The sequence below is a fragment of the Octopus bimaculoides genome, chromosome 6 (assembly GCF_046866305.1).
Source record: "Octopus bimaculoides isolate indiv1 chromosome 6, ASM4686630v1, whole genome shotgun sequence".
Taxonomy (NCBI): Eukaryota; Metazoa; Mollusca; class Cephalopoda; order Octopoda; family Octopodidae; genus Octopus; species Octopus bimaculoides.
The window spans coordinates 41,897,419-41,910,508 of record NC_142933.1 but is presented as its reverse complement, the minus strand read 5'-3'; the positions used below and the strand labels follow the sequence as shown (position 1 = coordinate 41,910,508).

Below are 13,090 nucleotides of genomic sequence, written 5' to 3'. Positions count from 1 at the left end.
ACCATGCATATTGCTTGATTGCATGTTACTAGGTCTTTCAAGTATAGGAACTTGTCTTTGCCGCCTGTTCGTAATAGGCCCCGGATATTCAGTAGGAATATGGGTGTGATATCTGTGCAGGGGTTCCTGGTGTTAGCGGTGGCCATCCCTGATCCATCATCTGTGGTGGTCTTGGACAATGGTTCGTGTGGCGTTGACTCTGTACCCTCTGCATCCACGTTAACTGTTGTACCATTTTCTGGGCCAAGCTTAAAAAAGCTTGCTGCTCAGCTACTGCAGTTCGTACAGCCTCTGCATATAGCCTTTTTTTGGGAGCAGAAGGAATATACGGACTCTCTCTTTGTGAGTCCTGTTGTATTTGGTGGATTATGTGTACGTAGATTTAAGCTTTCTGGTCTCCCTTTTCTGCGCTCCCGCTTATTTTGTTGTATATATATATCAATAAATAAAATGCATATATATATATATATATATATATATATATATATATATATATATATATATATGTATATATATATATGTATATATATATATGTATATATATATATATATATATATCAATAAATAAAATGCATATATATATATATATGTATATATATATATATATATATGTCAATAAATAAAATGCATATATATATATATATATATATATATATATATCAATAAATAAAATGCATATATATATATATATATATATATATGTGTATATATATATATATATATATCAATAATAAAATGCATATATATATATATATATATATATATATATATATATATATATATATATATATATATGTATATATATATATATCAATAAATAAAATGTATATATATATATATATATATGTATATATATATATATATCAATAAATAAAATGTATATATATATATATATATGTATGTATATATATATATATCAATAAATAAAATGTATATATATATATATCAATAAATAAAATGTATATATATATATATATATATCAATAAATAAAATGTATATATATATGTATATATATATATATCAATAAATAAAATGCATATATATATATATATGTATATATATATATATATATATATCAATAAATAAAATGTATATATATGTATATATATATATATATATCAATAAATAAAATGCATATATATATATATATGTATATATATATATATATATATATCAATAAATAAAATGCATATATATATATATATATGTATATATATATATATATATATATCAATAAATAAAATGCATATATATATATATATATATATATATATATATATATATCAATAAATAAAATGCATATATATATATATATATATCAATAAATAAAATGCATATATATATATATATATCAATAAATAAAATGCATATATATATATATATATATATGTATATATATATATATATATATATATATATATCAATAAATAAAATGCATATATATATATATATATATATATATATATATATATATCAATAAATAAAATGCATATATATATATGTATATATATATATATATATCAATAAATAAAATGCATATATATATATATATATATGTATATATATATATATCAATAAATAAAATGCATATATATATATATATATATATATGTATATATATATATATATCAATAAATAAAATGCATATATATATATATATATATGTATATATATATATATATCAATAAATAAAATGCATATATATATATATGTATATATATATATATATATATATATCAATAAATAAAATGCATATATATATATATATATATATATATATATATATATGTATATATATGTATATATATATATATATCAATAAATAAAATGCATATATATATATATGTATATATATATATATATATATATCAATAAATAAAATGCATATATATATATATATATATATATATATATATATATATATATATATATATATATATATATATATATGTATATATATATATATATATATATATCTCAATAAATAAAATGCATATATATATATATATATATATATATATATATATATATATATATACTTCATTGGTCACTAATAACCCTGCTTGTGAAGACCTGTTGAGGCAAGTGATTGTGGAATTTGAAAATCGAAATCGAACCGAATCCGATGACTGGCACCCATGCCAACCTCTGCTTGTGAAGACCTGTTGGGGCAAGTGAAATCGTAATTGAACCATACTCAATGACTGGTCACCATGCCAGTGGAGCACAAACAGCATTGTCGAGCGTGTTCATTGCCAGAGCCGCCGTCTGGCTCCCGTGCTAGTGGCCCATAAATAGCACCAATTAGAGCGTAATCGTTACCAGCGTTGCCTTCTAGCACTTGTGCTAGGGGCATGTTAGAAAATCATTCGAGTGAGGTTTTTGCCAGTACTGCTGGACTGGCTCCCGTGCAGGTGGCACGTAAAAAATACCTTTTTAAGCATGTCCATTGCCAGTACTGTGTGACTGGCCCTTGGGCCGGTGGCACGTAAAAGCACCCACTACACTCTCGGAGTGGTTGGCATTAAGAAGGGCATCCAGCTGTAGAAACTCTGCCAGATCAGATTGGAGCCTGGTGCAGCCTTCTGGCTTGGCAGTCCTCAGTCAAATCGTCCAACCCATGCTAGCCTGGAAAGCGGATATTAAACGATGATGATGATGATGATGATATATGTTTATAGATATGTGGACACGAACACACCAACATCGGTTGTCAAGCGATGGTGGGGGGACAAACACTGACAAAAAAACATACACACATACATACGAATGGGCTTTTTTCAGTTTCCGTCTACCAAGTCCACTCACTAGGCTTTGGTTGTCCTGAACTTATAATTGAAGAAACTTGCCCAAGGTGCCACGCAGTGGGACTGAACCTGGAACCATGTAGTTGGTAAGTAAGCTCCTTAACACACAACCACTCCTGCGCCTGTTTATATATACATGTATATATATATATATATACATGTATATATATATATATATATATATATATGAACATATATGTATATATATGTGTTTATGTATATATATATATGTGTTTATGTATATATATATGTGTGTATATATCTATATATATATGTGTGTGTATATATCTATAAATATATGTGTGTGTGTATATCTATAAATATATGTGTGTGCATATATATATGTTTATATATGTGTATATACATATAAATATATATGCATATATATATATATTTTTATATACGTAGGTACTGTAAATTTTAGTGGTAGTACTTGATAAGTGTAAGCACCTGTATATGCCAGATAGTGGCAGAGGTGAAAGAATATATTAAACATAAATTGAAAACATAACACAAAGGATATTGTGGTAACACGTGTTTCGAGCTTTATACACAATCTGTCATTGCATCAGTATATATTTTTGATATTAAGGATGGTGTAAAGCTGTCTTCAGCCACAAACATTTTCAGTCCTAGGATTACATCACAAAAAGAAAAAGAGAAAGAAAAAGCATATGCTGAATTGTTGTATATTATGGACAGATTTCTGAAATGCAGTGAATATTTATGCAGATATAACAGTTTAAAGGATAAACCTATTATAATGGATAATACTAAGTGGACTTTTCCTTTTTCTCTCCCTTTTTCTTTTTTTTTTGGTGATGTAATCTTGGGACTGAAAGTGTTTGCGGTTGAAGATAGCTTTGAACCATCCTTTATATCAATATATACTGATGTAGTGACAGTTTGTGTATGAGGCTTGAAACACGTGTACCGCGATATCCTTTGTGTTCTGTTTTCAATTTACGTTTAATATATATATATGTTTATATATGAATATATACATGTATGTGTATATATATATACACTCTCTGAGTGGTTGGCGTTAGGAAGGGCATCCAGCTGTAGAAACTCTGCCAAATTTAGATTGGAGCCTGGTGTTGCCATCCGGTTTCACCAGTCCTCAGTCAAGGCTATTGTTTGTTTATGAATTCTACCAAATGCGAGCTTTATAATACATGTGTGTGTTTCTTTTTGCTTCTTCCTGTTGCCACAATTTGACAGCTGGTGTTCGTTTGTTTCTTTGTTTATATCCCTATAGCTTATGGGTTTGGCAAAGGAAAGCAATAAAATATGTACCAGACTTTAAAGTATGTACTAGAGTTGATGTGTTCAACTAAAACCTTCCAGGTGGTACTCAAGCAAGACTGCAGTCCAGTTGGACTGCTGTCATCACCTCTGTGGGACCCAACATTTGAAGATCATGCTTCACCACCTTGTCCCATGTCTTCCTGGTCTACCTCTTCCATAGGTTCCCTCCACAGAGATCAGCACTTCATTACATAGCTGTCCTCGTCCATATACATCACATGTTTGCCTGAGTTAGGGTCTGGAAATTTAGTGGTGATAACAGAAATAAATGGATTAACTTGAAGTTTGTTAATCAGCTAAATCAAAATGCAAGCATGAGGCAATCCCCCCACTTTTTGTTTTGTTTTTGCCATTCAATAGTGTGCATGTGGCATGTTACTTACCCCCAAATTTTGATTTTTGTTATTATATTCACCGGTTTTAATAATTTAAGTGAAAGATGCTTGGTGTGACATTATGTCTGTGAATGAACATTTGTGTAGATAGTAGCTCATTCTGAATTTCCTTCCATTTAGCATTGCATACAAATGTGATAAATTTAGTTTAGGTTTTTCATGCAAGTAATGTGGACTGTCTCCATGTTTTCAATGGCACACACACACATAAGCACAAATACATTGTATAATTATGTAGTTGTTCACTGCAGTGTTGTATATGTGTGGATGCTAGTAGGTGGTTTGTTTTATGTTGTGATAGGCTATTGTGATTGAAGCTTGTTTTGTTTAGAACATGAAATCTTTTCTAATACTGTTGCAGTGGTAAAATGTATCCAGTACATTGTGTAAAGTGGTTAGTCTTAGGAAGGGCATGCCATAGAAACCATACCAAAACAGAAATGAATGAGTAAGCATCAGTTTCTGGAGCATACCCAGGAGGACAATAACTTTGAATAAGAACCAACTCAAACTGATATATATATAATGGTACACACACTCTCTGGGTCTCAAGATATCATCGAAAGGTCTAACGTTAAATAATTTAACTAATTTATGTGATTTTAGAAAATTTATTCTGATGTTTAATTTTCTGCTTTTCCAGATAAAGTTGTTGGTGATACCATTTTGTATTATGGATGCCGGAACAAAGGTAATGACTTCCTTTATGAAGAAGAACTAAATTCCTATATTGATCAGAAATCTTTGACCAAACTCTATTTGGCTTTCTCAAGAGACACTGCCAAAAAAGTCTATGTCCAACACCTTTTGATGGACAATCGGGAAGAAACTTGGAAATTATTGAGTTCAGGTGGACATATATATATCTGTGGGTAAGTAAGACTACCAAACATGGAATTTGCTTTGAGTTGTGGAATCTTTGTTATAATCTTTGCGGAATCTGGTTTGAGTAGTAGGAAATGAGTTGCTGTCTGGAAATAGAAGTAACTGTATTTTTACTCTTGTTTAATGATGGATAGTGTTGATGGTGAAGTTTAATTGTTTATTAGAAGTAGCCAATGGGTTTCTTTATGATTGTATTTTTCTACTGTAGAAGTGGTGAAGTAGAAACATATATTATGGTAAAAGCATTGCAGATAATTCCTTTCAAAAGGTTGTGGAAGAAATGCCTATACTTTGGCAAGAGCTGTTATAGATTTAGGAATAAGTAAAGAAGTAGATGTTATTGCTTAGCTTGTACTGTTGAAGGTGGAATGTTCTTCCTTATTATGGAAGTATCCTCTTGATCATGTTTTCCTAAGGAAGAAAGTTTGGCAAAATTCTTAACAGATGTAGTAAATGAGTAAAAGCAGAAGTGGTAGGAAGAGAAAAGGGTGCCATTACATCAGTTATTGTTGTGTACATTCAAGTCAGCCTCAGTCTAGCAGATTTTTGCATGCAGAGAGTGTGCTGAATGACAAGGAGTAACCCATAGATCTATCTTCTCAGTTTGTACTATGTCTCTACCTAACAGATGTCTGAATTGCACTCACTGACATGCACTGATCAAGGATATTAGGTGCAATATGACAGTCTGGATATAAATGCTCTCTCCACTAATCTATTTCTGAACACTTGTAAATTTTGGTAGTGGTCACAGCTGCAGTGAACAAATGGACTCATTTGGAGTGCAACAGTTACTGTTTCTCTATGAAGTGTGTATCTCAACACAGTGTTTGGGGCCAGTGAAGTTATTGATGTCAGAGCTGTTTTTATGTGCGTGTTCTTTATTTGCCTGAGTTGAGTCAGAGAGAAAGTTTTTCTAGGATGTTGTTGTAGTAACTCTCTGCAGTGTTGTATATGGGTCTAGATATATAGAGAAGTTAAAAGTTTTTCATGTAACTGGAACTGCCTGTGTTGAAGCTTACTGCAGCAACAAACTGTGCCTTCCTTTTGCATCTTTAGGTGGCCTTTCATATTTTTATGTCTTGTAAGTAGACTGGGTGTGGTTTGTGTACAACCTGTTATGTTCACTGCTTTGTGTCCTTTGTAGATTATTTTAGTTTACTGTGGAGAGACTGGAGGCTCAAATCTGGCATAATCCATGAAGAATATTATTTGTACATGATTGTTTCTTTTTGTTGGTTAGATGTGGTACTTGTGATTGCTCAAAGTATGCTTGTGTGTTATTTCCCCTTCTTTACTGTTTCTGTGTTGTGAATGTTGTAAAGAAATACTTTGTAATTCTTTGTATTTTTGCTTTCTGTATGTATGTATGTGTGTGTGTGTGTGTGTGTGTGTGTGTGTGTGTGTGTGTGTGTGTGTGTGTGTGTGTGTGTGTGTGTGTGTGTGTTTATTAGTGGTATGTTTATAATTGAGTATGTTGATTGGTTGTATTTGGTGTTCTCTAGTATTGCTGGTAAGAAGCAGGACATTGGATTTGGTCAGTGCTACTTTAAGTCTGTTGTTGGGAAGCCAGGATTTTAAGTGATTTCTTTCAGGCTGGAATAGTTATATGGCAGTGTCTGGAGAATGGTAGGGGAATGTGAGTATGATACATATGAGACTGCATGTATGTTTTGTGGTGGGTATTGAGGAAGTTGTGAAGTTATATGTTGAAAAGAGTGGGTGAGAGGACGAATCCTTGTACTCAATTCTGACAATTGCAATTTCTGGAAATGTTCTGTAAGTTTAGTGATTCCTCTAGGTCTTAATGTTTTAGGTATTTGTGATTTTACAATCAGTTAGATAGAATTGGTGTGGAGTTGCTATGGCTAAAGTAAATGTTATAAATGTTCTCATTATTATTATTAAGGCAGTGAGCTGGCAGAAGCATTAGCATGTTGGCCAGAATGCTTAGTGGCATTTTGTCTATCTTAAGATTCTGAGTTCGAGGTTGGCTCTGCATTTCATCCCTTCGGGGTTGATAAAATAAGTACTAATTGAGCACTAAGTTCGATGTATTGTAATTGATTTATCCTCTCTCTCGAAATTGCTGGCCTTGTGCCAGAATTTGAAACCATTATTAATATTTATAATGCTTTTAAAACTTTTCTCTCTTTCTGACTCTGATTCTTTCTCCATCTCTCTATTTGTTTCTCTTTTCCATTTCTTATTACCTTTTTCCAAACTATCACATTTTACAATAGCCCTATCAATTTGTGCTTTACATCTTATGAAAGTTGTAGATATAGTAATGTATTTATAAACAAGAATTTTCTGTATTTTTGCTTTTAAAGTTTCCTCGTCTCAACCTATTGCTATTCTGTCAGCCAGAGTCTGTTCTGATAATTGATATTTGACATAGTAATATTTTGTAACACTTTCCAAATCTGCACTGAGTAGGCGCAGGAGTGGCTGTGTGGTAAGAAGCTTGCTTCCCAACCACATGGTTCTGGGTCCGGTCCCATTGCGTTGCACCTTGGGCGTCTTCTACTATATCTTCAGGCCTACCAAAGCCTTGTGAGTGGATTTGGTAGACGGAAACTGAATTAAGCCCGTTGAATATATATGTATGTTATTTGTGTCTGTGTTTGCCCCCCCATCATTGCTTGACAACCGATGTTGGTGTGTTTACATCCCCATCACCTAGCAGTTTGGCAAAAAGACACCGATAGATAAAAGACTAGGCTTACAAAGAATAAGTCCTGGGGGGTCGATTTGTTCAGCTAAAGGTGGTGCTCCAGCATGGCCGCAGTCAAATGACTGAAACATATAAAAGAATAAAATGTCAGTTTATTGACAGCATTTATGTAGTCAATCTATTATTTCTAGTTAATACAGAAGGAACAAGTCAATCTAAGCAAGATTTGAATGAAAGCACATTTGGCTTCTGACAAAGATTAACCCTTTAGCATTTAAACTGTCCATATTGGCCAAAATATTCTACCCATTTATGTCTAAACTGGCTAAATCTGACTTCTCACACCTAATCTACATTGTCAGTCTGAAAAATAAACAATGACATCATTGAAATCTCAAGGCTACAAGATAATGCAGGATGAATTCAAAATCTTGTTAATAAATAAATGTTACAATTGACTGAGTAACCTGAAATATAATTTTCTTTTTCCCTTGTTTTACTTACTGAAAAACATTGTCTTTGTATTTCAGTGATGCACGTAATATGGCCCGTGATGTCTATGACACATTGATATCAATAATAATGGAGTTTGCTAAGTTACCCAGCAAGCCTGAAGCTGTTGAATACATGAAGAAGATCCAAGCAAAAGGTGGTTATTCCTGTGATGTATGGAGCTGAAAAAGAAAGTTATATTTCTACACATAAACAAATTTATAAACACATTATATTCATATGTTTTTTTTTAATGAAATGTTATTTCTTTAACAAACGCTGATAATAAAACAAATATTTTTAAGACTAACCTTTACAGATGGAGTGAAAAGGAATTTATTTTATATGATAATCAATATTGAAAATAGTAAATGCATCATAAGTATCAAGAATTCTATGCAGATAATTTCAATATATACAAATACATACATTTGTACCATGATCATTGTTTTTACATTTGCTTTTTACATTATGGTATGTATTGGGTGAAAATTCTTGAGACTGTATACTATGGTTGGATGTTCTTTCTGATGTCAGGCCTTACTTTTTTTTTTTTTTTTGCAAGATTCTTTCTCTGTCTTCACTCATTGAACCATTAAGCTATGAAATATTTTGTTTATGGTAACCATAAACGTCACCATAGCTGAAGCTGTGTCTTTACATTGACATAAGGAGACAAACATGTGCACACATACACACACTGGTTTCCTTATAGTTTCTGTTAACAAAATTTCACTTGCAAGCTATTGGTCAACTTAAGGCATCAGAAGACAACACTTGTCCAAGATACCACACTGTAGAATTGAACCTGAAGCCTCTTTGTTGCAAAGCTAGTGCTTTAACCTTTTGGACTTGCTTGTGTGTCATCGTTTTAACATCTACATCCCCCTGCTTTTTCCCCCTTCCCTCACTCTGAACCACTTCAATTTCCATTATCTTCCCCTGCCTGCTGTCTCCACCAACCACCTCCTTTCTGTGCATTCTCTCCCCTGTGCTGTTCTCCATCATTAACACTTCACTTATCTGCAATCACTCTCAGTGTCCTCACATATCTACTGCAAACCCTCCTCCAAAGTCTCTTCTATATTTCCCTCCATCATTTGCTACAGTCACCTCTATCCTACCCACTCATCCAGTTCAAACCTCTGTATCACCTCACTTATTCTCACTACCCTCAATATCCCTCGGGGGCATGTCCTGACACATCTTTGCCACTATTTCTATCACTGTTACTCTTTTTTTATCTTACCCTCTGACTCACCTGCTGTCTTTATCTTACTCACTAACTCACCTTTCTCTTCCAAGTGGGATATAAATGTATCTACTCTACAGCAAGACATCTATCTCTGTCTCTTTATACCATTAATCTCTCATCAACTAGCAAAATACCAGTCCCCAACTCTCTCGATGCTACCTCACTCCTGCCAGTTGTTGAGGTTTTGTCTTGCAATTTACTTGGTAACCCTGTCAGTGATGGTGCCATTTAAAAAGTACTAATGCTGGTGCCATATAAAAAGCATTCAGTGCACACTGTAAAGTGTTTGGTGTTAGTTAGGGCACCCAGCCATAGAAACCATGCCTAAACAGACAATGAAGCCTGGTGTGGCTCCTGGCCTTGCCAGCTCCTGTCAAACTGTCTAACCCAAGTATGGAAAACGGATGTTAAATGATGATGATGATGATTAGCATACTTTCATGGACCAGACAGTATTAGTTCAGGCAGATTCTCTATGACCCAGTGCTTTTCCTGCCACTAGCCCTCGCCTGTTTTCAAGCAATATATTTTCCATTAGTCTGAATATTTTTTGTAGAAACTTATGAAAGACACTATGTATGACAGTAAAGTTTGTTTACAATAAGTGCACAATGTCAAGAGAAATAACTTGCACATAGATGCACACACATACAAGCCCAAATACATGAGGTTCTTTACAGTTTCTGTCTATCAGAATCACTAGCTATGCTTTGGTTGACCCAGAGTTTTATGGAAGCACTTGACTAAGTTTCCATGTAGAGAAGATAGTCTGAAACTATGTGGTTGCAAAGTGAGCGCCTTAACCACTGTACCCGTGATTTCTACTATAACACTGGACCAAAGCCTCGCAAATGGATTTGGTAGACAGAGACTGAAAAAGAAGGCTGCAGTGTATTGTGTGTGTGTGTGTGTGTGTGTGTGTGTGTGTGTGTGTGTGTGTGTGTGTGTGTGTATGTGTATGTATGTATATTTAAGCACAGATGTATGTATACATTATACTATGAGTCTTCCACAGTAGTTTTCTCTCCATAACTTATAAAGCCTTTCTGGCTTGTTTACAAATATTATGTGGTATTAGACAGTTTAAGTTTATATTCATTAATTTTGGCTGAAATTGATGGGTGAGTGTTTGGTCCAATCAGATGCGCAAGGAGCCGTGTTACCGTTGATTTGTGGGTTTGATTCTGGCTAGGGTCAGCTCATCATTTTTTCGTCATTTGTTTGTATTTAAAAATTGTTGCTTCAAATTGGAGAATATATATTATGATATATTATTGTATAGTTATTATTATACTATTATTATACTATGAGTCTTCCATAGAAAACTATGTAACTTAAAAAGCCTTATAAGTTTGTTTACAAATATTTATCTTCGAAACGTCTAGTTAGAATAGAGGCAGCTGACGAAGGATTAATTCCAAGTGGCTATCTGTTTTCCTATGTGTTCGTTCCATTGTCTGTAGTTCATTGTTCTAACGTCCTGTACCCTGATCATCATCATCATCATCATCATCGTTTAACGTCCGCCTTCCATGCTAGCATGGGTTGGACGACTTGACTGAGGACTGGTGAAACCGGATGGCAACACCAGGCTCCAATCTAAATTTGGCAGAGTTGCTACAGCTGGATACCCTTAGCTTGCACCGGGTACATCTTATAGAGTTACTACCTACTCCTTTTCTACATACGGAGCAGGGCCATCTACCTGAAGGGGTTTGTGTTTTATCTACCTTCCTACTTATTAGGATTTTGGTTTTAGCTAGGTTGACTCTAAGGCCCTTCAATTCTAGACCTTGCTTCCACACCTGAAACTTCTCCTCTAGTTCTGATAGTTACTCCGCAATTAGGGCAAGGTCATCAGCATAGAGGAGCTCCCAGAGGCAACCTGTCTTGAACTCCTCTGTGATTGCCTGGAGGACTATGATAAATAAGAGGGGGCTGAGGACGGAACCTTGGTGGACCCCTACCTCTACCCGGAATTCATTGCTGTACTCATTTCCAACCCTCACCTTACTGGCAGCATCTCTGTACATGGCTCGCACAGCTCTCACTAACCATTCTTCTATCCCAAGTTTCCTCATTGACCACCAGATAAGGGATCGGGGGACCCTGTCAAAGGCTTTCTCCATGTCAACGAAAGCCAGGTACAGAGGTTTATCCTTGGCTAGGTATTTCTCCTGCAGCTATGCATCTATATACACATGTAGATGTAAGTATGTACATATATGTGTGTATACATGCATATATATTCTTTGTATTATTATGTGTGTGTGTATATGTGTGTGTGTGTATATGTGTGTGTGTATATATGTGTGTGTGTATATATGTGTGTGTATATATGTGTGTGTGTATATATGTGTGTGTGTGTGTGTATATATATGTGTGTGTGTGTGTGTGTATTACATACAAAAATAAGAGGAATGACCAGCAAAAGTGGACTCCTATATGCTAGAAATAGATGCCGAATCATCTAACCACGAAAAAATGTTCTCAGTAAAAAATTAGCGACACAACAGACTGTAAAAGGGCATGACAAATGAAAAAATACTAAATAAAAAACAAAAAACGATTAACCTACGTATCATGGTTTCACCTGTTAAAATTTACGTAAGTAAATATCTGCAGGATCATCAGCGTAGTCTGTTGATTTAAAAATATAATTTCCAGAACTAATCTCCAGTGCACGTAGTTGAGGTAGCATTAAATTAAAATAACCCTTTATCTTTCACACTTAATATATACAGACAGTCAGACTAGTTATTAAGGTATTTGTCCTGAGATAACATCTGTTATGGATGCCCTGTGTTAAAAGTGCAAAATAGATCAGGGAAACAAAAAAAATCGTCCCTGCAGCAGCCAGTGAGAATGCTAGATGTGTTTGGGCCTTTTCAGTGGTCAGTACTCAGCCAGCCACATGCTCGGACAAGAATTCATTACCTCAGATATAGGGGGAAAAAATGAATAAAATATATGTTGGGTCTCCGGTTATGATGAGTGTCCCAGTTTATTCGAGGAAGTGAACAACCTGCTCATGAAATTAACATGCAATTGACTGAGCACTCCACAGACACCTGTACCCTTAACATAGTTCTCAGGAAGATTCGGTTTGACACAGTGTGATAAGGCTGGCCCTTTGAATTACAGGTACAACTCATTTTTGACAGCTTAGTGGATTGGAGAGATGAGAAACAGTGTATTGCTGAAGGGTGAATAGTGTCTTGCTGCTGGGTTGTGAGCCGAATAGCCTAACCACTGAGACACTTTCAC

At 34.0% G+C, this 13,090-nt stretch overlaps 1 protein-coding gene across 3 annotated transcripts in view; it reads left to right on the top strand.

Annotated features, from left to right (window-relative positions):
- Nucleotides 1–8,884, top strand: part of LOC106869693 (NADPH--cytochrome P450 reductase) — a 69,908-nt gene extending 61,024 nt beyond the window's left edge. For all 3 annotated transcript variants that reach the window (XM_052968889.2, XM_052968891.2, XM_052968890.2), the window contains exons 14-15: nt 5,158–5,386; nt 8,607–8,884. In XM_052968889.2, the coding sequence (XP_052824849.1) occupies nt 5,158–5,386; nt 8,607–8,754 (377 nt within the window). In that variant the 3' untranslated portion in view covers nt 8,755–8,884. The remainder of the gene's footprint in view (nt 1–5,157; nt 5,387–8,606) is intronic.
- Nucleotides 8,885–13,090: the final 4,206 nt, after the last annotated feature.